Raw genomic sequence first — 25872 nt, forward strand, 5'->3', positions numbered from 1 at the left:
TCTTTTGCGATTGGTACTGCTTCTATTGGTATGTAGTCAGTCGTGTAACAGAACAGTAACAGGTCACTTCGACTATTTTAGGTTCAATAGTTAAATTTATCTACATTCATCTCACACCAGTCCTCAGTCCTGAGCAAATAGCTTAGCTTTCCGGTATCGCAACCCTGCTGCACACAGAAACCTGTTTCTAAACACGTATTCCGCAAACTAATGCACGGTGGGGACTATGTCGTAGCAGTATTACCGATTTCTTCGTCTGCAATCCACTCACACACTAAAGAGGGAGTAAAATTTGTTTATATACCTCTGTACTACCCTAATCTTATCTATGATTGCTGCCTCAGATATAGTTTTTTAATGGCGAAGGAAGTCTTACTACAACACCTTTAGTATACGAGGATCGCACCAAGAAAATCTGGTACATAAGTCCCGCATCTCATCGACATCGAAAGATTGCCTATCAGTATGTCCCTGTGCGTGTCCTAATCTCTGTTGTTAGTATTCCTATGATCGCTACGTTAGAAATACGACAGTGCAATGGCGTCAGTCTTCGATGACAGGATAGTGTTTCGTGAGAAATGCGTCAACTTTTCAAATGTAGTGTACCTCCATAATACAATATCACAGGGCTTTCGACACACTGTTCATTGAATCATTTACATTGATGCAGCACCGTCGTACCTCCAAGCACAATTCAGAGCTACTGCAAGAGTAGGGGAAGATTCAGGGCTTACTCATAGCACTGTTCATTTTTCTTCCAACGCGCTATTCGATAGTGGACCGACCGTGATACCGTATTCCGTCTAAAGCAGAATATCCACATGGATCGTACACATATGCATAGTGGTAGTTATTTATTTAGAAGTAAACCCAGTACTTACACGCTTATCCGACTTTTGTCCATCGAGAAAGGCAGACCAATTCAATGTCGATGTGTCTTCCAGCAACACCAGTGATCTTAGTGTCTCCTACAACTCGATCGAAATTGTAGTACCAGAATTTCTAAGTCACCTGCCGACGGGAAGTGGGACCACTCGCCTCCTACACTGTCATTTTACAGTGGCTGGATTGCCCCCCCCTTCAAAATCAATGCGAATGAATTTGAGCCTGACATAGTCCTCTGCTTTAGCCCACTGGTCTGCCAGTTCTTTGTGTTTGCATTGCTTCTCTTAAGATTCCAGCAAATAAATCGGAGCCTGAAATATGCATTCTTTTTCATTTCCCTTCAGATGCTTTCTGCTAGGCATTTTAGTGCAGTTAACGTTTCCGATGACAGTTTACGGGATTTCTAATTCTATTAATGTGCCATAAATTTAGCTACGTTCAGGTCAACTACTAGTCCCACCTGCTTGCAGACAATTCCGTAACCTGCCAACATCCAAGATGTAATACAAAGCCACTTTAAGTACATGATGGAGGGAACATTGCACCAGTCTTATCGATTACTCTTTCGCCCCAATCTTAAGTGCTGACTGAGTGAAAAATGAGTGCATATCCTAATCCATCATGTTTCTGGGAGATATACGTCGCCTTTCCCACAAATTGTTTGCTGTTGCTCATTCGAATTGAGTATGCCAACCTATACGATCAGAACCCGCATGAAGAGATTTAAGTATTCGTTTCTTCCGTGCGGTGTTCGAGAGAAGAAGGGTAGAGGAGTACCTTAAAGGTGGTTTGATGAAGCCTCTGCCAGGCACTTAATTGTGAATTGCAGAGTAATCACGCAGATGTAGATGTACGGTCCTGGCAGCATCAAAATGATTCTTTTGCTTCGCAGATCAACCACGTAACACGAACAGATGTGGGCTCACATGTCTAGTAGACAGCTGAGGTGTCGCATCGATGTTATTGTACCGTTCGTCAGTAAGTGCCATTTAAGAACAATCTGGTCCATGCATGTTAACGTTGGGATAGCAACTCACAATAACCTCAAACTTATAGTGGAAAATGGTGACGTACAAGATGGGGCTCATTCAGAAAGAGTGGAAAAAGCCGTGCAGCGAACCGACATGTATACCGAGGATCAGGTCGCAGGTACGGCTACATACGACATGTTCTGCCTCGACGTTCCCATCTTCTCACTGTGCTTGGTGTTGCAACGTTAAAATTAAGAGCTAGAGAGACGTCGCAGAGCGCATTTCTACAGCATCGAAGCGTCACGAACACACACGGTCTGCAGGAAGCGCTATGTCCTGCAGTGGATCTGTGCTATTGTTTTTCTTGAGACAGTGGGAGCCTGAGATGGAGAAAAGCTGTCCGTGACTTCGATCGGCAATCGTTCTAAGACTGTTGTTGTTGTTGTTGTGGTCTTCAGTCCTGAGACTGGTTTGATGCAGCTCTCCATGCTACTCTATCCTGTGCAAGCTTCTTCATCTCCCAGTACCTACTGCAACCTACATCCTTCTGAATCTGCTTAGTGTATTCATCTCTTGGTCTCCCTCTACGATTTGTACTCTCCACGCTGCCCTCCAATGCTAAATTTGTGATCCCTTGATGCCTCAAAACATGTCCTACCAACCGATCCCTTCTTCTAGTCAAGTTGTGCCACAAACTTCTCTTCTCCCCAATCCTATTCAATACCTCCTCATTAGATACGTGATCTACCCACCTTATCTTCAGCATTCTTCTGTAGCACCACATTTCGAAAGCTTCTATTCTCTTCTTGTCCATACTAGTTATCGTCCATGTTTCACTTCCATACATGGCTACACTCCATACAAATACTTTCAGGAACGACTTCCTGACACTTAAATCTATACTCGATGTTAACAAATTTCTCTTCTTCAGAAACGATTTCCTTGCCATTGCCAATCTACATTTTATATCCTCTCTACTTCGACCATCATCAGTTATTTTACTCCCTAAATAGCCAAACTCCTTTACTACTTTAAGTGTCTCACTTCCTAATCTAATTCCCTCAGCATCACCCGATTTAATATGACTACATTCCGTTATCCTCGTTTTGCTTTTGTTGATGTTCATCTTATATCCTCCTTTCAAGACACTGTCCATTCCGTTCAACTGCTCTTCCAAGTCCTTTGCTGTCTCTGACAGAATTACAATGTCATCGGCGAACCTCAAAGTTTTTACTTCTTCTCCATGAATTTTAATACCTACTCCGAATTTTTCTTTTGTTTCGTTTGCTGCTTGCTCAATATACAGATTGAATAACATCGGGGAGAGGCTACAACCCTGTCTCACTCCTTTCCCAACCACCGCTTCCCTTTCATGCCCCTCGACTCTTATAACTGCCGTCTGGTTTCTGTACAAATTGTAAATAGCCTTTCGCTCCATGTATTTTACCCCTGCCACCTTCAGAATGTGAAAGAGAGTATTCCAGTCAACATTGTCAAAAGCTTTCTCTAAGTCTACAAATGCTAGAAACGTAGGTTTGCCTTTTCTTAATCTTTCTTCTAAGACTAACGAAAGTTTAATGCGAGATTGTATAGCTATTCCAGCAGAAACTTTTGCATACAGTTAATATGAAGTTCAAAGCATACAGAAAACAATTATTTGCGAAATACTGTCCCATAGTTTCCAAAAGTCAGTCAGTGCTATTTGCGTACAATGATGCTGCGCATGGTACCCCCTCTCGCCGTTAACAAATGTTCCGGTAAAACTACAGTTTTTGTGACATATACGTGCATATACGCACTCTTCTGATTTCAAATATTATTTGCTTAAGAAGAAAAAAAATATCCAGTAATCCACAGGTGCAATGGAATCAGATGAGTGTAAGACAGGTTCCAAATGTCTGTCAGGGCTATTTAAGTACAGTGACGCTGTGTAGATTACTCCCCGACTTCATTACCAAATTTCTATTGCAGTCTTCTGCACCATATACACCCCGTACAGTTTTTGAAATGTACTTGTGTATCGCTAGCGTTTAGACAGTATCGAACTCGAACAGGAAAACGTAAACGTTTGTGCCAAATGTTGGGTAGTCACACATATCCATTCTGGCAAAAAATCTCACGTTTCATCCGAATCCATAAGCTAGTAGTCATCTATACAAGGCCACTGAAATAATACAGGTTGATGGTCAATTTGAAAGTCAACCAGTTCTGCTTTAGATGGATTTCTTATATTTCCGCTGCACCCATATCAATTCCTGCTAATATACGTCCTGCTCCTGACTGCAGAAAATGGCACAATGTCTTTAGAGTGCATAGACTTCCCCCAATTAAAGTACTGATGTACGACATCATCCCTCTGTCCAACGTATAGTGCATACTTTAGGAAGCCAAGCACCTTCATCCCGCGAGTTCTGATTACAACTGCTGTGACACATGGCCATAGGCAGCACTTAGATTTTGTTTCTCTCCCTGCAATACACCCCTATATAGAATCTAGTCGTTACTAGCTTATTGGGGTGTACATCTCGCGAAGCACTTTTTTCCGGATCACATGGAGCTGTGTAGCACATATGTTAACAATAGTACTCTTCTGTGGGACGAAATGATGACACCTTTTTCACCCATGGAAGTACGGATACGTTGCCGATGTTGTCACTCAGTTCTGCATTTCGACTCTAAAAAATCACGATTCATCAACACAGGTCAGGAGGCGCTAAGACCACAGGGTAAACATAGCTATCATACTAAGAGCAGATTTAAGTGCGTTGGATGTAGTACAAAACAATGTATGTGTTAACAATGTATAAAAAATACATCATGATGTAATAGTACCTCTTACATAGTTGTTTTCTTCAAAAATGCTCTTCTTGTGTCAAAGAACGACGCTTTCACAGTGACCTGACGTTCTGGTGCTGTTTTCAGAAGATTTGATGGAGGTGTAATATTATCTGCATCCTTTGCCGTAATTTTTGTATCTCAGTTCCGACAGTTATTATCCAAAAAATCCTTACCCCTTGCAAGAAAATCGATAAAATAGCAGCGAAATTCGTATTTACAACCGCTGTCTTAAAAATCGATAAAATTAGTCACAAAACCGATACTTACATAAATATCTTCTTAAAAAGCGTGTGTGGGTGTGTGTGTGTGGGGGGGGGGGAGGGGGGAGGAAGTGGGGGAGGAGGAGGACATCACAAAATAGGAATTACATGAGCGTCTTCTTAAAAAATCGGTAAAAATTAGCCACGAAACCGTAAACAGCGCAGTTATTTGCAAAAAATAGCGTTGAGTGACGAACATTCACGAAAAGTAGGCCAATTCTGCTGGCGGCAATGCTATGCTGGAAATTTGCAATGCCACCAGGATTTACTTCTGCTGCTTGTCGAGTGGTTAAGAAAGATAGTCTGCCGGCCGCGGTGGCCGTGCGGTTCTGGCGCTGCAGTCCGGAACCGCGGGACTGCTACGGTCGCAGGTTCGAATCCTGCCTCGGGCATGGGTGTGTGTGATGTCCTTAGGTTGGTTAGGTTTAAGTAGTTCTAAGTTCTAGGGGACTTATGACCTAAGATGTTGAGTCCCATAGTGCTCAGAGCCATTTGAACCATTTGGAAGATAGTCTCATGATAATCAGATGACACTAAGAAGGAATGAGTGCGGTGGTGGGGGCGTGGCCAATAGCAGCACAGTGGGGGCGTCATTTTTTTTATCATATGTTTCCATCATTAAAATATGACAGTCATCATTTTAAGCTAAAAAGCTTTGAATATCTGAGTAAACATGCCGCCATCTTGCACATAAATTATGGTAATTATCATAACAGTTATTGTCCATAAATTATAAACAAAACATGATGCCAAGTGAACAGTTCGTTTACATAAGATCTACTGAATTAGACTAGCGCAAGTGGCAGGTTTGTTTACATAAGAGAACAAAGCCCCCCATTAGCGCAGAACCCGTCGTCCCCCCCTAATATGTGCAGTCGCCTCTATATTTTTCTTATTATTGTTCTCCGCCTTCGGTTATAGACCTTTTCATTACAAATAAACATTGTTTCATATTTTTTACTGAGAACTCTGTAACCGTTTTCTGTAGCAAAACGCCGGACGGTGTGGCCGTGAGGTTCTAGGCGCTTCAGTCTGGAACCGCGTGACCGCTACGGTCGCATGTTCGAATCCTGCCTCGGGCATGGATGTGTGTGATGTCCTTAGGTTAGTTAGGTTTAAGTAGTTCTAGGGGGCTGATGACCACAGATATTAAGTCCCATAGTGCTCATAGCCATTTGAACCTTTTTTTTTTTTTTTTTTTTTTTTTTAGCAGAAACATCGTCGAATTTATAATCTCCATAGAATTCTCACGCTGTGTTACTATGACGCACGCAGCTATGTTGGCTTTTGGAAACCACTCACGATGGGACTTTTCAAGACATTTGACGGCTTCTGGCAGAAGTATTAAGAGGAATACCAACACCAAATATAAAACCAGACTCACACAAACAGCAGGCAATAAACACTGATAATGTTCTGAAGATAGGTTGTAGTGCTTCCCTGACACTATTAAACCACTTTTTAAAGTGGTTCTTTTCCAACTGGTTTGTGGTCGTCCTGTACACCTGCCTTTGCGGAGCTGCTGCACCCAGCCTCCTAGGACCGAGTTGGTGCAGTGGTGAGATAATTGTCGTTCGAAAAGGCAGCGACGTCGGGAGTTGGCGTCGCGTCGCCCGCCGACAATGAGGTCGTGAGTCAGGAGGCACAGGCACAGCAAGGGGCAGGATAGTCGAGGAAACCGTACGTGTCGTTCTCAGAAACCGATAAGCGGGTCTCAGGCCTCCATTTAATCCGTTGTCGACCAGTCTGGTGTGGCAGTTGAAGACAACAAAGCGAAAGCTCAAGTTTTAAATTTCACATTCAAGAAATCGTTCACACAGGAGAACCGCACAAACGTACCGTCATTTGACCATCGGACAGGCTCCCGTATAGACGACATAGGAACAAGCATACCTAGTGTAGAAAAACTGAAAGGTACATAGAAAGATAGATCCCTTATCATTTAGCTACAAAATAGCAGGTCAGCAACTGGAAGCAGTTAATTCCATAAGTTATCGAGGAGTACGCATTAGGAGTGATTTAAAATGGAATGTTCATATAAAGTTGATCGTCGGTAAAGCAGGTGCCAGACTGAGATTCATTGGAAGAATCCTAAGGAAATGCAATCCGAAAACAAAGGAAGTAGGGTACAGTACGCTTGTTCGCCCATTGCTTGAATACTGCTCAGCAGTGTGGGATCCGTACCAGATGGCATTGATAGAAGAGATAGAGAAGATCCAACGGAGAGCAGCGCGCTTCGTTACAGGATCATTTAGTAATCGCGAAAGCGTTACGGAGATGATAGATAAACTCCAGTGGAAGACTCTGCAGGAGAGACGCTCAGTAGCTCGGTACGGGCTTTTGTTAAAGTTTCGAGAACATACCTTCACCGAAGAGTCAAGCAATATATTGCTCCCTCCTATGTATATCTCGCGAAGAGACCATGAGGATAAAATCAGAGAGATTAGAGCCCACACAGAAGCATACAGAAAATCCTTCTTTCCACGAGCAATACGAGACTGGAATAGAAGGGAGAACCGATAGAGGTACTCAGGGTACCCTCCGCCACACACCGTCAGGTGACTTGCGCAGTATGGATGTAGATGTAGATGTAGAAAGGCGCGGATGGAATCCAAGTTCAAAAATTGTTCAAATGGCTCTGAGCACTATGCGACTTCTGAGGTCATCAGTGGCCTAGAACTTAGAACTACTTAAACCTAACTAACCTAAGGACATCACACACATCCATTCCCGAGGCAGGATTCGAACCTGCGACTGTAGCGGTCGCGCGGTTCCAGACTGAAGAATCCAAGTTCCATTTTACGGCATTGGCCCATTACCTAGCTTGCATTTATCATGAATCTCTCGCCCAGCGAAAATCCCCAAACGACTGGAAAAAGCGCAGATCACATCAGCATATAAGAAAGGTTACAGACCAATATACCTGAGTTCTGTTTCCTGCAGAATTCATTAACGCATTCTCAGTTCGAATGTAATAAACTTTAAGACTGGGAAGCTTATGTCCACAAATCAGCATGGTTTTAGACAGCACCACCCCGGCGAAACTCAGCTTACTCTTTTCCCACATGAGACACTGAGAGCTATGGATGAAATACAACATTCAGATTCTATATTTCTAGATTTCTGGAAAGCGTTTGACACGGCACCCCATTGCAGGCTCTTAAGGAAGGTTCTAGCATACGGAATGAATTCACAGATATGTGAGTGGCTCGAAGACTCCTTAAATAATAAAACACAGAATGTTGCCCTCGATGGCGAGTGTTCATCAAACCCAAGGGTATCGTCGGGAGCACCCCAGGGAATTGCGATAGGACCGCTGTTATTCTGTATACACGTAAATGATTTGGCAGACGGGGTGGACAGCAGTCTGTGGTTGTTTGCTGATGATGCCGTCGTTGTTACAGTACGGTGTCGAAGCTGAGTGTATGTAGAAAGATGCAAGACAACTTAGACAAAATTTCCAGCTAGCCCTAAAAATGGAAAAATATAAGTTTGCTGAGGCTTTCTCCACCAGACATCACGGCGCCTAGAGTATCAGCAACCAAACTGACAGCCTGCAGCCGCGGGTTGCCCTCTTCGCAGGCACACCGAAGCACTACACAACCGACAGGCAATATTGATGAACGGCCACAACAACAACAACAACACAGCAAAGGCACCAGTGGCCACCAGGGGCCACTCCCCGCCCACATAAGGAAGAGGTCGCTGCAGATCCCGGAATTATTTTCACACGTCAAACCACGTGATGGAAAATACTTCCGAGGTACTCATCCGCCGAAGCGCTATAAAGGCCGGCGCTCGGCCGCACATCGGCAGTTCATCGAGCACCAGCAGACGTGAATAGCTGCCGCCCCGGCAGCCCGACTTGGATCTTCGCGCTGGATTAGGTTTGTTATATCGGAGAAGAGTCTGGCGGAGACTAGTAGGAAAGTATTTCAGTTGTTTTCTGTAGCATCCTTGTAGGTAGTTGTGGGTCGAAGACGGATCACTGTTTTGTGTTGGTGTTATACTTGGAGAATTTGTTTTGGTTAATTGAACAGTCCAATAAATTGTTTTCGGACTTCGAACATTAGTTTCTTCTGCTTACGCAGGCATATCAAAGTTAATGCCGGTAGGTAGGAAGATCACATGTGTAATGTTCAGATACAGTATCACTAGTGTCCTGCTTGACACAGTCTGGTCGCTTAAATATCTGAGCATAACTTTGTAAAGCCATACAAGGGGAACGAGCATGTGAGAAGTGTGGAAGGGAAGGCGAATGGTCGATTTTGGCTCATTGGAAGAATTTTAGCAAGGTTTGTTTCACCTGTAAAGGAGACCACATGTAGGGCGCTGTTGCGACCTATTCTTGAGTACCCAATCGGATTGATGGAAGCAATTCAGAAGCGGGCTGCTAGATTTGTTACCGCGAAGTTTGAACAACACGTATGTGTTGAGGAGATTCTTCAGGAACTCAAATGGGAATCCATGGAGGAGAGATGACGTTCTTTTCGAGAAACACTATTGAGAAACTTCTCATGGTTGGGATTCAGTTATATAATATTTCTTAAAATACATCATAGTCGCCGTTGACTATAAAATATTTATTGTTACTATTGCAATTTCGGCCTTATGGCCATTTCCAAGTAACACTGCAAAAATTACATTCTGTCAAAATATAGAACTATGTGACACGAGTATGTTTCACGTCAAAATGCAGCCTTTTGACTGTGAGAGTCGCACAAGAACCAATGAGTACGACACTTATTACATCGTAATATGTTGTTAAATATGTACTGAACTGTCGATGTTACCATCATTCTGATAATCTATCAGTGTTGTCAGTGCACCTGAACTTGTATGTGTGATAGATTATCAGAACGATGGTAACATCGACAGTTCAGTATATATTTAACAACATATTACGATGTAATAAGTGTCGTATTCATCGGATCTTGTGGGACTCTCAAAGTCAAAAGGCTGCATTTTTACGACGACATGTACATAGTTTTATATTCGGACAGAATGTAACTTTTGCAGTGTTACTTGGAAATGTCCATAAGGCCGAAATTGCAATAGTAACAAATATTTTATACAGTCAACGGTGACTGATGTTTTTGAAGAACTATTGGGAAAACTTACAGAATCGGCATTTGGAGCTGACTGCCGAACGATTCTACTGCCGATGTAGATGAAAGGAACCGTTGCAAAATTTGCCTGATGTGGTCAAGCTAAATAAGTAATCAATAAATAAAGAAATAGTGCGAGCCCACTGTTACTCTCATTCGAGAGGAAGGTGGTTCAGGCACGCATCTGACTATTGACTTTTACGTGTTAGAGTGGTTTCTCCAATTCGCGAAAGAAGCAAAGATCATACATTTGAAAAGGACTCGACCGTTTTGTGGCTGCAATGACGGCCTCGCCGCCTCTCCCCAAGACTGCTCGGCCTGGGCAGCAAGCGACGTGTATCACCTGGAACGCAGCGATACGGTGACCGGTGGAGAAAAATGCAAGCTCCCAGAGTGGTCGATAACGGCAAAAGTTGACGGAGTGAACGGCCAAAAACACAGCAAGGTCGTGCTAAGTGGCTCAGAGTAAGTACCGAACAGCAGGAACCGGACAACGGGAAATAGTGAAACGCTGCATCAAATGGATGTGTCGGAAAGCTTCAAGAGATAACGGGTAAGCTGCAGTACGTGACCCCACACGCATATTTATTCACCACTGGGAGCGCATTCAGTAGTGTCGCTTGCGCCGTCTTGTCTGTGGGGACTTATCACTAGGTGACCGCATTATCTCACACTCCATAAAGATACTGCGGCTGGGCTGGTAATCCGAAGCACTGTCGTTTACAAAAGACTTCCTTCTTCACCCGTGTCCAACACGAGTGTCTGTTACGGTCTCTAATGACCTAGTCGTCATCGGCTTTTTGAATCCTAAGCTTTCTTCCTTCTCTATGCATACATCAATGAACAGTCCCTCCGACGAGATAATGTGTAATATCTAGAGTAACAGATCTCCCACTAGCCTGTTCCTTCTGGTAAGAGCCAGGAAAAGGCTTCCTCACTCAGCTACTACTTTCAGCACGCCGTTGCTAGCTTACGGTCCACTTCATTTTTAACGCTTGCTTATAGCTGTACATACTCTGAGAGTTATTTCATTTCTTGATTTCTCACGATAAAAGCTACATTTCAAAACACTGCCACAGGCATAAATTTTCTTCCCAATCGCATTAAAATACTTGGCATCTTTGTGATTCATTTATTGCAGAAATCAATCTTTGCCTGTATCAATCTTTGCCTGTAGCAATCTACTCCTGTCATACTTGCTTCGGCCATAGCGCGCGTAATTTTACTTCGTAAATAGGAGAGTTTATTTACTTTTTCTGCTACCGTATCGTCTCCAATCTTTTTGTTGAATATGTAGCTACGGTCTTTCCTGTAATTAAACATCACCTACGTCTTAGCTTCATTTATATCTTCCGACATTTGATGCCAAATAAGCTTGCCTTTCTTACTTCCGACAGGTCTGAGTCTTCTTTACTTTCTGCTAGAAGGGCTGTACATCGCCATCGAACCTAAACAAGCCATCTATGTCCCTTTGTACTTTGTCTTGCTTAGAAATTTTCTTTCGATCCCTTAATTGCTGCATTTTTATTGATCTGACATTTACATTTATTTACCATATTCACGAGGAGTTGAGTTAGAAACTAAGAAGGGCTTATATCAGCGTAGATACATCAACGCTGTGATGTTTGTGGGAGATCGAATTATTATTTTTGGAGTGAACATTGGTCTCACTGGCAACACCAACTGAATATACAGTTAAAGAAATACAATTTGAAAATAGTGGGACATAAGAAGAAAGATGATGCTGAAAGAGGATGAACGGAGGACCCAGTACCAGACACTGATCAGGAAGAAGCTGCCAAAGGAAGATCAGATAACAGTGGAAGAAGAATGGGGACATTTTAAGAGGGCTCTAGTTGAGGCAGCTGAGACTGTGTGCGGAAGAACTAGCACAAAGAGGAGAAGTAAGGAAACCCCATGGTGGAACAACATATGTAAAGAGGCAGTACTTCGAAAGAACAAAGCCTTCAGAGAATGGTTCCAGACCCGAACAGAGGAAGCTAGGGTAAAATATAAGGAAAGCAAGAAAGCGGCACAGACCATAGTAAGGGCGGAGAAGAAGAAGTGGATGGAAAAATGGACAAGAATGTTGGAAGAGGACAGTGAAGGGAACAAAAAAGTACTCTACACCATGGTAAGAAATAAGAGGAGCGACAGAAGCGAGTGCCTGAGGATCATGGATAATAATGGAAGAGTTGTGGAGGAAATGCATGAGCTCAAAAAGATTTGGAAGGAGTACTTTGAAGATCTGTTGAATGCCGCCAAGCGGGTAACTAACAGCAATGGAGAGCCTAAGGCAGCAGACGATTATAATAGTGGGGAAATTGATGATCTAACTTGGAATGAAGTGGAAGAAGCCATAAAGAGGATGAAAGGGGGCAAGGCACCGGGTTGGGACGAAGTAACAGTGGATATGATACGAGCAGCAGGAGAAGTAGGAACCCAGTGGCTATACAGAGTGCTGAGGGTGGTGTGGAAGAACAGAATTCCTGAGGATTGGAAGAAAGGAATTATAGTCCCGATCTTCAAGAAAGGGGATAAAAGGAGATGTGAGAACTACAGAGGAATCACCCTGCTATGCCACTGTGGAAAAATCTATGAAAAGATCCTGGAGAAGAGAATAAGAAGCAGTATTGAAAGTAGACTGCAAGAGGATCAGTACGGTTTCAGACCGGGAAGATCAACAACGGACCTCATAGTTGCGGTAAGGCAACTGCAGGAAAGGCACTATGAGTACGGGAAGGACTTAATCAAGGCCTTTTTAGATATTGAGAAGGCGTATGACAGTATCTGTAGGGACAAGCTCTAGGATGTGCTGAACGCAAAAGGGATAGATGAAGAGATAACACGAAAAGTCAGAAAAATGTATGAGGGAAGTGAGAGTTGTGTGAAAGTGGGGAGGGAACGTACTGCATGGTTCAAGCTGGAAAATGGGCTGCGACAGGGAAGTGCACTTTCGCCTTTATTGTTTATTATTGTTATGGATGAAATCCTACAGCAAGTATCAGATGCAATTGGAGATCATAAAATGAAAGCAGTGCTTTTTGCCGATGACCTGATGTTATGGGGAAATTGCGAGAAGGAGGTGCAAGAGCAGTTAGATGCATGGGAGGCAACGGCAGCACAATATGGAATGCATTTCTCTGCAAAGAAAAGTGAAATAATTGTCACAACAAGGAAGAAGAATAGGCCAAATGTGGATATAACTTGTGGAGGGGAAAAACTACAAGTGGTAGAGAACTTCAAGTACCTGGGAAGCATGATTGAAAGTAAGGGGGAAACGCAATGGAAATAAATGAAAGGTGCAGAAAAGCAGGGCAGTTCTACAAATGCATTAGGGGGCTTATTTGGAGCAAGGAGGTGCCACAGAAATCCAAGGGAATTATATACCGAACCTACTTTGTCCTCATATTGGCATACGGAAGTGAGACATGGGTAATGCACAAAAGCGACAAAAGTAGAATACAGGCTAATGAAATGAAGTTCCAGAGGAGCAGGTTGAGTGTAACAAGACGAGACAGATTGCGAAATGTGTATGTGAGGGAAAGACTAAAGGAGGAACCAGTACAGGACAGGATAGAAAAATCAAGACTGCAGTGGTATGGACACATGAAGAGAATGGATGAGGAAAGAATTCCACAGAGGATGTTTGATCTGCAACTGGAGGGGAAGAGGCCCAGAGGAAGACCAAGAGATAGATGGGTGAAGGGAGTGAAGGAATGTGTGACGAGGAGAGAACTGGACGAAGGTGGAAGAGGGGGAATGGTGGAAAGACAGAACACGATGGAGAGGCTTGTGTTCCCGACAGACCCAGCCAGTGGCTGGAAACTGTCCAAGATGATGATGATGATGAAGAAGAAGAAGAAGAAGAAGAAGAAGAAGAAAGTAAAAACAAAATGGTTCAAATGGCTCTGAGCACTATGGAACTCAACTGCTGAGGTCATAAGTCCCCTAGAACTTATAACTACTTAAACCTAACTAACCTAAGGACAACACACACATCCATGCCCGAGGCAGGATTCGAACCTGCGACCGTAGCGGTCGCGCGGTTCCAGACTGTAGTGCCAGAACCGCTCGGCCACCAGCGGCCGGCAAGAAGAAAGTCATTAGGACGGGTCGTGAGTCGTGCTTGAGTAGCTGAGTTGGTAGAGCACTTTCCCGCGAAAGGCAAAAGTCCCGAGTCTCGGTCCGACATACAGTTTTAATCTGCCAGGAAGTTTCGTATCTGCGCACAATCCACTGCACAGTGAAAATCTCGTTCTGAAAATATCCCCCTGGCTGTGGCTAAGCCATATCTCCGCAATATCCTTTCTTCCAGGAGCGCTAGTTCTGCAAGGTTCGCAAAAGAGCCTCTCTGAAGTTTGGGAGGTAGGAGACGAGGTGCTGGCAAAATTGAAGCTGTGAGGACGGGTCGTGAGTCGTGTTTGGGTAGTTTAGTAGCTTGCGGCACGGTAGCTCAGCGTGTTCGGTCAGAGGGTTTAGGTACCCTCTGTAATAAAAAACTGAGTGAACGGATCAACGAACAACCTGAAAGAGTATCATCGAACGCCCGCCACGAGCAAAGTCAACGAACAATATAGAACAAAAAAAGGTCAGAGGCGGTGGCCCTCTGTAATAAAGAAAACTGAGTAAAGGAATCAACGATCAACTTGAACGGATGTCATGCGACGTCCGCCCAGACCAAACGCAACGAACAACGCCGAACAAAATAAGGGAAGGAAAAAAGAAGTCGGTAGAGCACTTGCCCGCGAAAGGCAGAGGTCGGGGAGTTCGAGTCTCGGTCCGAAACGGTTTTAATCTGCCAGGAAGTTACAAGAAAGTCATTGTTTGAAAAGGTTTGGGTGCAGATTTCTTTGCTGCCTAACTAATGGGGCAGATCTCACACTTCAACATCTACGTTAATGCATAAATGAAACTGAAATAACCGAGTAAATAAAATTTGACTATTGCAGTATACTATACGTATTCCAGTACACCAAACATTAAATAATAGACAAGAAAGGTCACATAGTTAATATTCTACACAACAATGGAAATGCTTGTGGAAGAACACATGAGTACCGACCATTAAGTGCCATTAATTATTCGATTTTATTCGTACTTGTCGCAGTGTAAGGAAAAAGTTGGGCTTCGAAAATTTGTTAGGCGCAAGCATGCCACGGCGAATAGTTCCGTATCAAAGCAGAATCGATTATCCTGCATCAACGTAGTACCTATCAGATAAAATGCAACAGTATTGGACAGTATATAAAAATCGTTTCAAGCGGCCAGCTGAAGATGGATTAACGAAATAAGTCACACAATATCATCCAATAAGGAAGGGGAGTATGAGGAGGCGGCGTAGAATATGTTCTCAAGACAGTCATAGTGAAAGTGCAGAGAAGAAGACAAAATTAATATTATACTGAAACTTGAGTAACACAAAATGAGAATATCTATTTGACGATTTCACAGATCACATTTTTAACCACCATCGAACATAAATACGTGATCTATTCTACGTCTCAAAGACATTTGTATATGCACTGGTGCTTCATTGCATGCGGCTAAGTCACGTAGCGGCAAAACTGATTCGGCATTCCAAGCCGAATTAAGCTGGCGCTTAACCCGTGCTACGCACCACGTATAACAATGAAACAAAACTGAAAGTTAGCTGATATCAGTGTGAGAGGTTGAATAATTTTCTCCTTGCCCGTACCCCACCAGTTAATGTTTTCCAGAAGTCCGTTAATCTTTTCTTACTTTCGTCTCCCCTTTTCCACTTACAAACAAACACACAGAGCAAGGAGGGTAAGGGATGAAACTTAGAACTAAGAAGGAACGGAAAATGACTTACAGAAAATACGAATACGCGTGCTGGAAAACGAAACGTGAAAAATCAACACTAACATGTTAGCCAGTTTTGCGAAATTAAATATACTTACGTAATGCTATGTACTATATACGTCATTTGAACGGAAAAATAAGTTTTCATACGAATTACCTCATTTGGGGCGTTGTTGTGATTCCAGCAAGCAACTCCTCTACTCTTCAGTTTGCGACGAATTCCTTACACTTGTTTACTAGAACACGAATGCCATGTAAAAACCTCATAATAATGTGTTGGTGACATACAGCACTGCATTTGCAATGCTACAGGCGTTCCGTAAACAGTAACACGGACCCTAAACATAGATACTCAGGACTGACAGCTCAAGACAGGAGAGAAATGTGCAGTTAGGAAGGTCCGACGCTTTACTGAACTGATATCTTGGTCGGAGATAAGATTAAGTCGCACAAATGGCCTCTATATACAGCCGTTGACGTTTATTTGTGTAGATAGAGGCCGCAGGGGACCTTTCGCATGTCTGCCGGGAAACACACCCTGCGGGCTAAGACAAAAAGCAATGGAAACTAAGAAAAACCAAAAACTTTAAATATCGTGGAAAATATGAAATATGCTGTAAGGACCAGTGTAACATATAAACACAAGAGAAGAAAGGGGGTTACTGAAAATAATGTACCATCATAAACCATATGAGACGTGTTTAGGGTGATGGAGGTAGAAGGGGATGACTGGTCAACTGACTGCGCCTGCAAACGAACCGACCTGCTGGCTCAAGGGGCGTGGCGTGGGCTGGCAACAGGATACAGCCAACACCGACTCAAAGGAAGGCCTCGGCGCTTGTTCGTGACGTCACGTCAGCTAGGCACGGCGAACGCCAGGTCTGTTGCAGGCAGAAACGCCTGGGCGTGCTTATCACTATAAATCTCTTATTTTTCGACAAAATGCTGGTATTGTTTTGGATTCTTCAGTTTTATTTAGATGAGATTTTCTTTCTATCGTAAAGCTACAAATGAAGATCGTAGTTCTGTATTACTTAATCCTGTCGAAACAAACGTGGATCAATATGAGAAGATGCTTTGCCCAATTGCAAGCTTCTGAAATTTTACATTCAAGTAACTATATTTACTTGATCGATTTTGCTATCGAAACTTACCCCAACCCCCTTACAATTAACTCGTTTCTTTTATTTATTTTCGTTTGACATCGTTACTGGAAATGTGAACTAATTTACATGTGTAAATGTCCAACTGTTGCCAGTCATTAGATTACAGTCGTTTTCAACGAAAGGAATTTTAAACAGGAAGCAAAACAGCTTCACACATCGAAAATGCTACTGACCTTAAACTTTTTTAAACATGCACATCAGAGATGATAAATATTCCCCTCTTGCAACTGAAAGGAGAAACTTTATAAGATAAAAAAAATTTTTTTGATAAAACAAGTATCTCTCTTTTGCCTCTTCTTCTGTTCCCCACCCCCTCCCCCAACGTGTACAATCGCAAGATATTTCATTAACATTCAGTGCTCCCCACCCCATAGTCAACCAAGATACCTAAAGAAGAGCACCGATATGTTCAGTTTCTTGTAAAAGCAACCCAGTACAAACGTAACTTCCTCAGATTTGCAAATAAGGTAAAGAATCACGAAATCTATTGTTGCTGGACCATGAAGTTGTTTTTGTATGTCAATCCTTAAGACAGTTGGAAATTTAAGTTCAGGAGTAGACTATTTGTTAAGAAGTGTAATGAATTGCACAATTAATTGATTGCAGAAATGTCTCAGAACAATGTGTGTTGCTGAACTACGGCCAATAGTTTCACGTTTTCCTGTGTCCGAGAGGGAGACACCACCATTATGAGTATGCCTGCAACAGACCTGGCGTTCGGCGTGCTTAGCTGACGTGACGTCACGAACAAGCGCCGAGGCCTTCCTCTGAGTCGGTGTTGGTACAGCACGGCCCAGCGGACGGCCCGTCTGTCGTTTCGGGCACTAGCACCGCGGGACTGTCGAGTGTGGTCTTCAGAAACTCGTTGATTCCATATTAGAATATCAGTCGTCGCATGCCCACTAATGTGGACAGCAGTATCGTAGAATGATAAATAGCAGCCACGCTGTAAATATTTCCTTATACACACAAGGAAGATGATGCTTTTTTTATTCCAGTCTCTGATCACAAATGAATTCTTTAGACGATGACCGGTTTCAGTCTGTAATGACCATCCTCAGATATAAAATATATCAATATATACATCTAGTGGGCAGTGTCTTTTAACATAAAACAGCAATATGTATCACAATATACTGTCATACACCAGGGAAATGTACAGATAAAGTATGGTATAACGTACCTTTTTTACACCATGTCCTAAAGCGGTACAGCCATAATGGCATCGTCAAAACATATAAATGTAATCAGCATAGCATCGTTACATAGATTTAAAATATGGTGTAGAATAGGCGACATTGTCCACATAGCGATTATTGCCAACTAACTACTGAGGTACAGTAGCATCCAGAAACCTGTTTGCCTACACTCTCCCTAGATGTCGCTACTGTGGGCTTGCTTATATGTAGTCATTTAAGCAAAAACATTATCTGATAAAAGCACATTAGATAAAATGCATGTAACAGACTTATTAAAATTGATGACTCTAATAGAAACCAATTGTGATACATTAAAAGATGAATGCAGTTACCCATGTAAAATGGTTAAAAGAAAATATATGAAGAGTATAGGTCCGACCATTTTTTAAGGTGAATTTACGGTCAACAATTAATGTAACGTAATACATTGCCTGTGGCAACCTATAAATTGCTTATGAAAGATAAAATGTCTATATGACAGCTGAAAAAGAGATCAATGAACTGCGCCCTCTGTTGGGTCGGCCGCTAGGATCTTATGTAGGCGCGCACCGATCGTAAGAACTTAACCAATAGAGGGCTTTACATACATCGCGACATGTCTTCCACAGAAAACATTTAAACAGCATAAGGATTCAATAAATAAATTATATAGTTTGGCTATACATTCCATGAGTAGGTAGGAGATAATCAGTTACAGGATTAGAGCGAGTACTGTGCGGAAGTAAGGGAAATGCCTTCTGTTCTCAACATAACTGATAAAGTAAGGCTAGGTATAAATACGCGAGGCATTATTTGGTTATCGTAGTATGTAATCAAATAAAGCAAAGTAGGCGTTGGGCACCCTAGTGGGCTCATGACTTTTGGTTTTGTAAATTTCTAACTCCTCCAACAAGTCGAGAGCGCGACCCATCTCTGCCCTGTGTAAAATACGCATACAACTCTCAGTATTGTCTACAGTGTGGCCGGTTTCTGTTAAATGCATTCCTAATGCGGATATGTTATGTGCTTGCAAATACTCTCTGAATCTAATTTTAAATGAGCGGCCAGTTTGACCGATGTAAAATTTGTCGGAACTACTACAAATGATTTTGTAAACCCTAGAACCGTCAAATTATCAGGGTCTTTACTCAAACCATGTTTTAAACGGAGTTTCGGTGTGGTATTTTTCTTTTAATAATTTTACATGGGCAACTGCATTCATCTTTCAATGTATCACAATTGGTGTCTAGGATAGTCATCAATTTTAACAAGTCTGCTACATGCATTTTATCTAATGTGCTTTTATCAGATTATGTTTTTGCGTAAATTATGACTACATACAAGCAAGCCCACAGTAGCGACATCTAGGGAGGATGTAGGCAAACAGGTTTCTGGATGCTACTGTACCTCAGTAGCTGGTTGGCAATAATCACTATGTGGACGATTTCGCCTATTCTACACCATATTTTAAATCTATGTAACGAAGTTATGATTATATTGTATGTTTTGAAGATGCCATTATGGCCGTATCACTTTAGGACATAGTGTAAAAAAGGTACGTTATACTATATTTTATATGTACATTTCCCTAGTGTATGACAGCATATTGTGATACATATTGCTGTTTTATGTTAAGACACACAGCTCACTAGATGTATATATTTATATATTTTAGATCTGATGATAGTCATTACAGACTAAAGAATTCATATGTGATCATAGACTGGAATAAAAAAGCATTTTACAGTATTGGATCACTGTTTGTACAAGCGATTATGTCGCAGTTGGTGAGACAAGGAAGATGGCTTTACTTCTACGTACCTTGTGCAGTTTCGCTGAAATAATTACCATTTACGTAACCGTGCATGTACCATGCGGCATACCAATTTGACGTTTATTGCGTGTCGCTTTCATGGTGTTGCTGTTTTAAGGCCAGCAGTTCAGACGTCACAGAAGCACTGGCACGATTACCTGGGACTAGGAAATATAAGAAAGTCTATTGTGTGCTAGGGTACTTACACTTCCAAATTTAAATTCTAGCCGTGTATCTGTTGGAATATAAATTATTGGCTTTGGGGTTACCTGAAGTCGCAAGTGTATCGTGATCGACCGACATCTCTAGGGATGCTGAAAGACAACATCCGACGCCAGTGCCTCACCATAACTCCGGACATGCTTTACGGTGCTGTTCACAACATTATTCCTCGACTACAGCTATTGTTGAGGAACGATTGTGGACATATTGAGCATTTCTTCTAAAGAACATTATCTTTGCTTTGTCTTACTTTGTTATGCTAATTATTGCTATTCTGATCAGATGAAGCGCCATTTGTCGGACATTTTCTGAACTTTTGTATTTTATTAGTTCTAATAAAACCGCATGTCATTCCAAACATGTGTGTCAATTTGTACCTCTCTATCTACATTATTCTGTGGTTTATTCAGTTTTCAAATTTATACTGACTTTTTGATCACCTGGTATTTTCCTAAATATTTCAAATTTCGTTAAAACGTACGCTCAAGAAAGGGTAGCAAGTGGCGCACTTAACTATGAATGAATCTTGCTTTGAGAAACACCACGTTACTGAGCTGGGGGGAAGAACATTTACTATCGTATGGTAGGAAAATTTTGCAAGTCTTTATTGCATCAATGGGCATTAAAATCTGAACCTTCCTAGATGCAAGTGTTTGACACGTATGTTTTACTTAACGCACTTCATTGTGAGCAAATCAAATAGTTCTGGAGCGGCACAAGAAACATTACCTATGTATCACATCAATACTGTTCCACACACGTGACCAAGTGGCGGTAGCCAACAGAAATGCAAAAATAGTGACACACAAGACTATTCCTTCTCTATCTTACACTCGCCCACTACCACATGGTTATTCACTCGACTACTATAGATTTTCAGACTGAAACTGTAGTTTACCAATGTGGCGGTTGCTCCAACCGACCACGCGGCGGGAAAGCAAGTACACAAAGAAAACATATGGAAAAATAGATAAAAATCCCCCAAAATATTACTGTAAAGGAAAGACCTCATTAAAATACATTAAATGAGTGAACTTCTGTAAAACACAGATCAATAATACGACCGTGAACTTAAGGCCCATGGTGCGTGGCATGACCAAGGCACAAACGCAAAGTTCTTACTGCAATTTGACTAAATTATGAAAACAAACTCCATTATGGGGGTTTGGTGGTAATCTCACACCTGATTTCAACATCTGAACTTTATGAACGAGCAGTTTTGACACATTCTGATACCTTTGTTAACATTACCAAAATCGAGAGCTGCGTCTCCACGTCTGTCCTGCGCCGCTACCCAGGAACAAGTGGACCTGCGGACACCTCGCCTGACCGCTGTTCCTTCAAAAGGTGGTGGAGGGGGTGGTTCGCCAACCTGACAGACCCAATGCTCTTGCCTTCGCGACCTCTCTGACCTGACTGGCTCACCTTCTCTGGAAACTAGTTCACATTTATGTGTTGGTACTATCTTACCACAGAACCACTCTATTCATGCAATGCTACGACCTCTGACCAAAGCTTTCTGCTACTTCACATAATATCTCATTCATACAGTCCAGGAAGCATAAGGTAAAGGATGCAGGGAGACGTTGCACACACGAAATAAAAAAAACCATCAATGAATAAACACCGCTTGGTCCATTCTCTCCTGCTTGTTACCCACTGATGCATTTCTGCCGAGTAAAAACACTCTCGCTATAATTCTCCAGTACCGGAATTTATTGAGAAAAATATGGAACGGGACGACAAGTTCCCTTTCATTAAGATGTACTCAGATGTACTTACCAAGACCATTGTCCTCGTTTGCAAGTAAGAAAGGATTCCAATTATACAACTTTTAACTTGTCACATGCTCAGTGAACGAAATATTAGTCGACCCCCTTAAAAAGAGCACACTAGTCGCTTTCAAGTAGTTGGCGTAAAAATGGTCCCAGGTAGTTGTATGACCCTCCATCGCTGACGTCAAGTGGTAGGTATATACACTGAAGGGCCAAAGAAACTGGTACACCTGCCTAATACGGTGTAGGGCCCCCACGAGCACGCAGAAGTGTCGCAACACGACGTGGCATGGACCCGACTGATGTCTGAAGAGGTGCTGGAGGGAATTGACACCATGAATCCTGCAGGACTGTTCATAAATCCGTAAGAGCACTAGGAGGTGGAGATCTCTTCTGAACAGCATGTTGCAAGGGATGCAGGTCTCTTCTGAACAGCACGTTGAAAGGTGTGTGCTGGTTTGAGTATCTACTTTTCTTTTCGTAGAATTTGTCACAGTCCCATTAATTTCGAACACAATACTTCCACAAAGAAATAAGTTGTAAAACGTAATCCGGCCGGTGTGGCCGTGCGGTTCTAGGCGCTACAGTCTGGAACCGAGCGACCGCTGCGGTCGCAGGTTCGAATCCTGCCTCGGGCATGGATGTGTGTGATGTCCTTAGGTTAGTTAGGTTTAATTAGTTCTAAGTTCTAGGCGACTGATGACCTCAGAAGTTAAGTCGCATAGTGCTCAGAGCCATTTGAACCATTTGAAAGGCAATAATGTTTATGTCTCGGGAGTTTGACGTCCAGCGGAAGTGTTTAGACTCAGAACAGTGTTCCTGGAACCATTCTGAAGCAATTCTGGATATATGGGGTGTTGCATTGTCCTGCTCGAATCACCGAAGTCCATCGGAATGCACAATGGACATGAATGGATGCAGGTGATCAGACAGGATGCTTACGCACGTGTCACCTGTCAGAGTCGTATCTAGAAGTATCCCCTATCACTCCAACCGCACACACTATTCAAGAGCCTCCACCAGCTTGAACAGTCCCCCACTGACATGCAGGGTCCATGGATTCGTGAGGTTGTGTCCATACCCGTACACGTCCATCCGCTCGATACTATTTGAAACGACACTCTTCTGACCAGGTAACATGTTTCCAGTCTTCAACAGTCCAATGTCGGTGTCGACGGGCCCAGGAGAGGCGTAAAGCTTCGCGTCGTGCAATCAACAAGGATATACGAGTGGGCCTTCCGCTCTGAAAGCACATATCGATGATGTTTTGTTGAATGATTCGCACGCTAACACTTGTTGGTGGCCCAGCACTGAAATTAACAGCAATTGCCGAAGGGTTGCACTTCTGTCGCGTTGAACGATTCTCTTCAGTCGTCGTTGGTCCCTTTCTTGCAGGATCTTTTTCCAGCCGCAGCGATGTCGGAGATTTGAGATGATTTGCGGGTTTCAGCTGCCGAGAATTCTTGCGGGTTGTATGGCCGTGGTTCATGGAACTCTTGTATCCCTGACGTTGCGTCCAAAGCTAGGTTGGACATCTTCGTAGGTGATCCTGGTTGTGCTGAGTCTTGCCAACTGACGAGTCGGACGTCGAAGAACGGCCTAAATACCATGGGAAGTGGGCGTGGTCTGGATTTCACGTGATAGCAGAGATATAACTTGTCAAGGATAAAATATAACTATCGATCATAGTACGTCAAAAACTTCTCACTGCCACTGTCCATATATCGCTGCGTTTCATAGCTTCTTCTTTTCTGTTAAAATTATCCCCAAGTTTATATATTTCGATGGCTTCTCTATATAGCTGTGGATAATAGTTCGTCACAGTATAAAAAAGCTTCAGTTTCCGAAAATTTCACTACGTGATCTCCCGACTGTAGAACATGTTCCGCCACGGCTGACTTGTCTGTTTTCCCTAGTCGGCACAGACTTTTACGTTCCTTCAATCGTGCATTCACACTTCTCTTTGTAGTTCCAATGTAGAACCTACCACACGTAGACGGAATCTTGCATACACCACTTGCAGACACAGGGGTACGTTTATCCTTAACGGAACGAAGTGCTTGGTCTATTTTCTTACTTGGTCTGAAAATTGGTCGAACGTTATGTTTCCTTAAAATCTTGCCGATTTGATCCGTTACTTTTTTGATGAAGGGTGAAGAAAGCGTGTTGTTCCATAGCTGTGTCCTATCATTGTCCTTAGGCCTCCTATTATTCGGTTGCAAAACTCTAATTACTTCCTTACTAGAGTACCCATTCTTCTCAAAAGCCAGCTTTAGATGTTTGAACTCGGCGTCCAGGTATTCCGGCGAACAATTCAAATGGTTCAAAAATGGTTCAAATGGCTCTGAGCACTATGGGACTTAACATCTATGGTCATCAGTCCCCTAGAACTTAGAACTATTTAAACCTAACTAACCTAAGGACATCACACACATCCATGCCCGAGGCAGGATTCGAACCTGCGACCGTAGCAGTCGCACGGTTCCGGACTGCGCGCCTAGAACCGCGAGACCACCGCGGCCGGCGAACAATTCCTAAAATCCAGTTTACCATGGAAATGTAGAAAGACAATGCAATATCCTTCTTGGATGTCTTGGTTATGAGACAAGCTGATGGTACCTTGAAACATAGTCTTTCGGAAGGTTACACATACCAACAGATACTTACATAAGGATTCCAATCATCATCCACAACAGAAAAGAAGTGTAATTAAAAGTCTAGTGGACAGAGCGAAAAGGATTTGAATGGGTACGTGCCAACACAGTTAATGAAGTATCCAAGTTTGTTCGTGTGTCACTGCAGACTGTCCAATACATGTAGCACGTATAAAAGTTTGTAAGAATATTGACAAAAAGATCCTAACTGGCCGGCAGTGGACACGTGTGTTGCTCCTCGTCAAACACATTGGCAATGTCTGTCACATTACCATTTGTTAGCATTGCTATGTCGTTGCACTCAGCACTGGATAGACTGCGTCAGTGTAAAGAGGTTAAGGTTACACGTGCATTATAACATGTACAAAAACAAATTAGCATAAATAGGCACAATAACACCAAACTAATTTACTTAAGCGTAGCATAACATTCAATGACGTATATAGTAACAAATTTTTAAGAAGTACATGTTCTCTTCATTTCATGTGGCAGTACATTGTTTAGAGAGTCCAATTTGCTGTTTCATTGTCAGTGACCTCTTTTAAACCGTAGGCCTACAGCGATTTCTGGCACAGATTTCGCGATATCCTTCCTCGTAATTTCACCAAGGGCTGCGTTTTAATATTTAGATTGTTGAACATTTTAATAGCTACTTGTAGAAAACTGTCCCGTGTTAAGGAGAGCCGACAGCTTGGGATGTCAATATCTTCCTTACTGTGCGGGTTGTAATTGCGTACGTCACTCCAGTAGGGGAATGTTTCATGATTTTCTGTCCCATACGCGAGACAGGTGAAAACGTGTTGACTGAAAACTGTCTTCACTTCTAGACGTGTGAAGATGGGTTTGCAATGGTCGAAATTCTGCGAGGTGCCGGGGCTAGCAGTGTATTTATCACTAAATTTTACTAGAATCCACATATGTAAATCATGCTCTAAGCCCCCCCTATTCTAACTCCGACTTTTGCTGTTGCACAAGGATAAAAAAAATACGCGAACTGACTCTAATCAACCCTGCCAGTGGAGTAGAACAGAGTTTGGCACCTGCAATAATTTAATTTGATAAATAAGTTAAATAAACAAAGGTTTCATTAACATAGGGAGGAATGATGGGGTTGCTCTATCGATTAACAGAATGAAAGTTCTGTCCAAAATAACAATATGATTTATTAAGATTAAA

The 25872-nt window shown here is 42.6% G+C and overlaps 1 protein-coding gene across 1 annotated transcript in view; it reads right to left on the bottom strand.

Annotated features, from left to right (window-relative positions):
• LOC126198774 (uncharacterized) overlaps positions 1-16283 on the bottom strand; it is an 81907-nt gene extending 65624 nt beyond the window's left edge. Inside the window, exon 1 of the mRNA XM_049935334.1 lies at positions 16046-16283. Within this exon, the coding sequence (XP_049791291.1) occupies positions 16046-16050 (5 nt within the window). The 5' untranslated portion in view covers positions 16051-16283. The remainder of the gene's footprint in view (positions 1-16045) is intronic.
• Positions 16284-25872: the final 9589 nt, after the last annotated feature.

Source organism: Schistocerca nitens, chromosome 8, assembly GCF_023898315.1.
Source record: "Schistocerca nitens isolate TAMUIC-IGC-003100 chromosome 8, iqSchNite1.1, whole genome shotgun sequence".
NCBI classification, from domain to species: Eukaryota; Metazoa; Arthropoda; class Insecta; order Orthoptera; family Acrididae; genus Schistocerca; species Schistocerca nitens.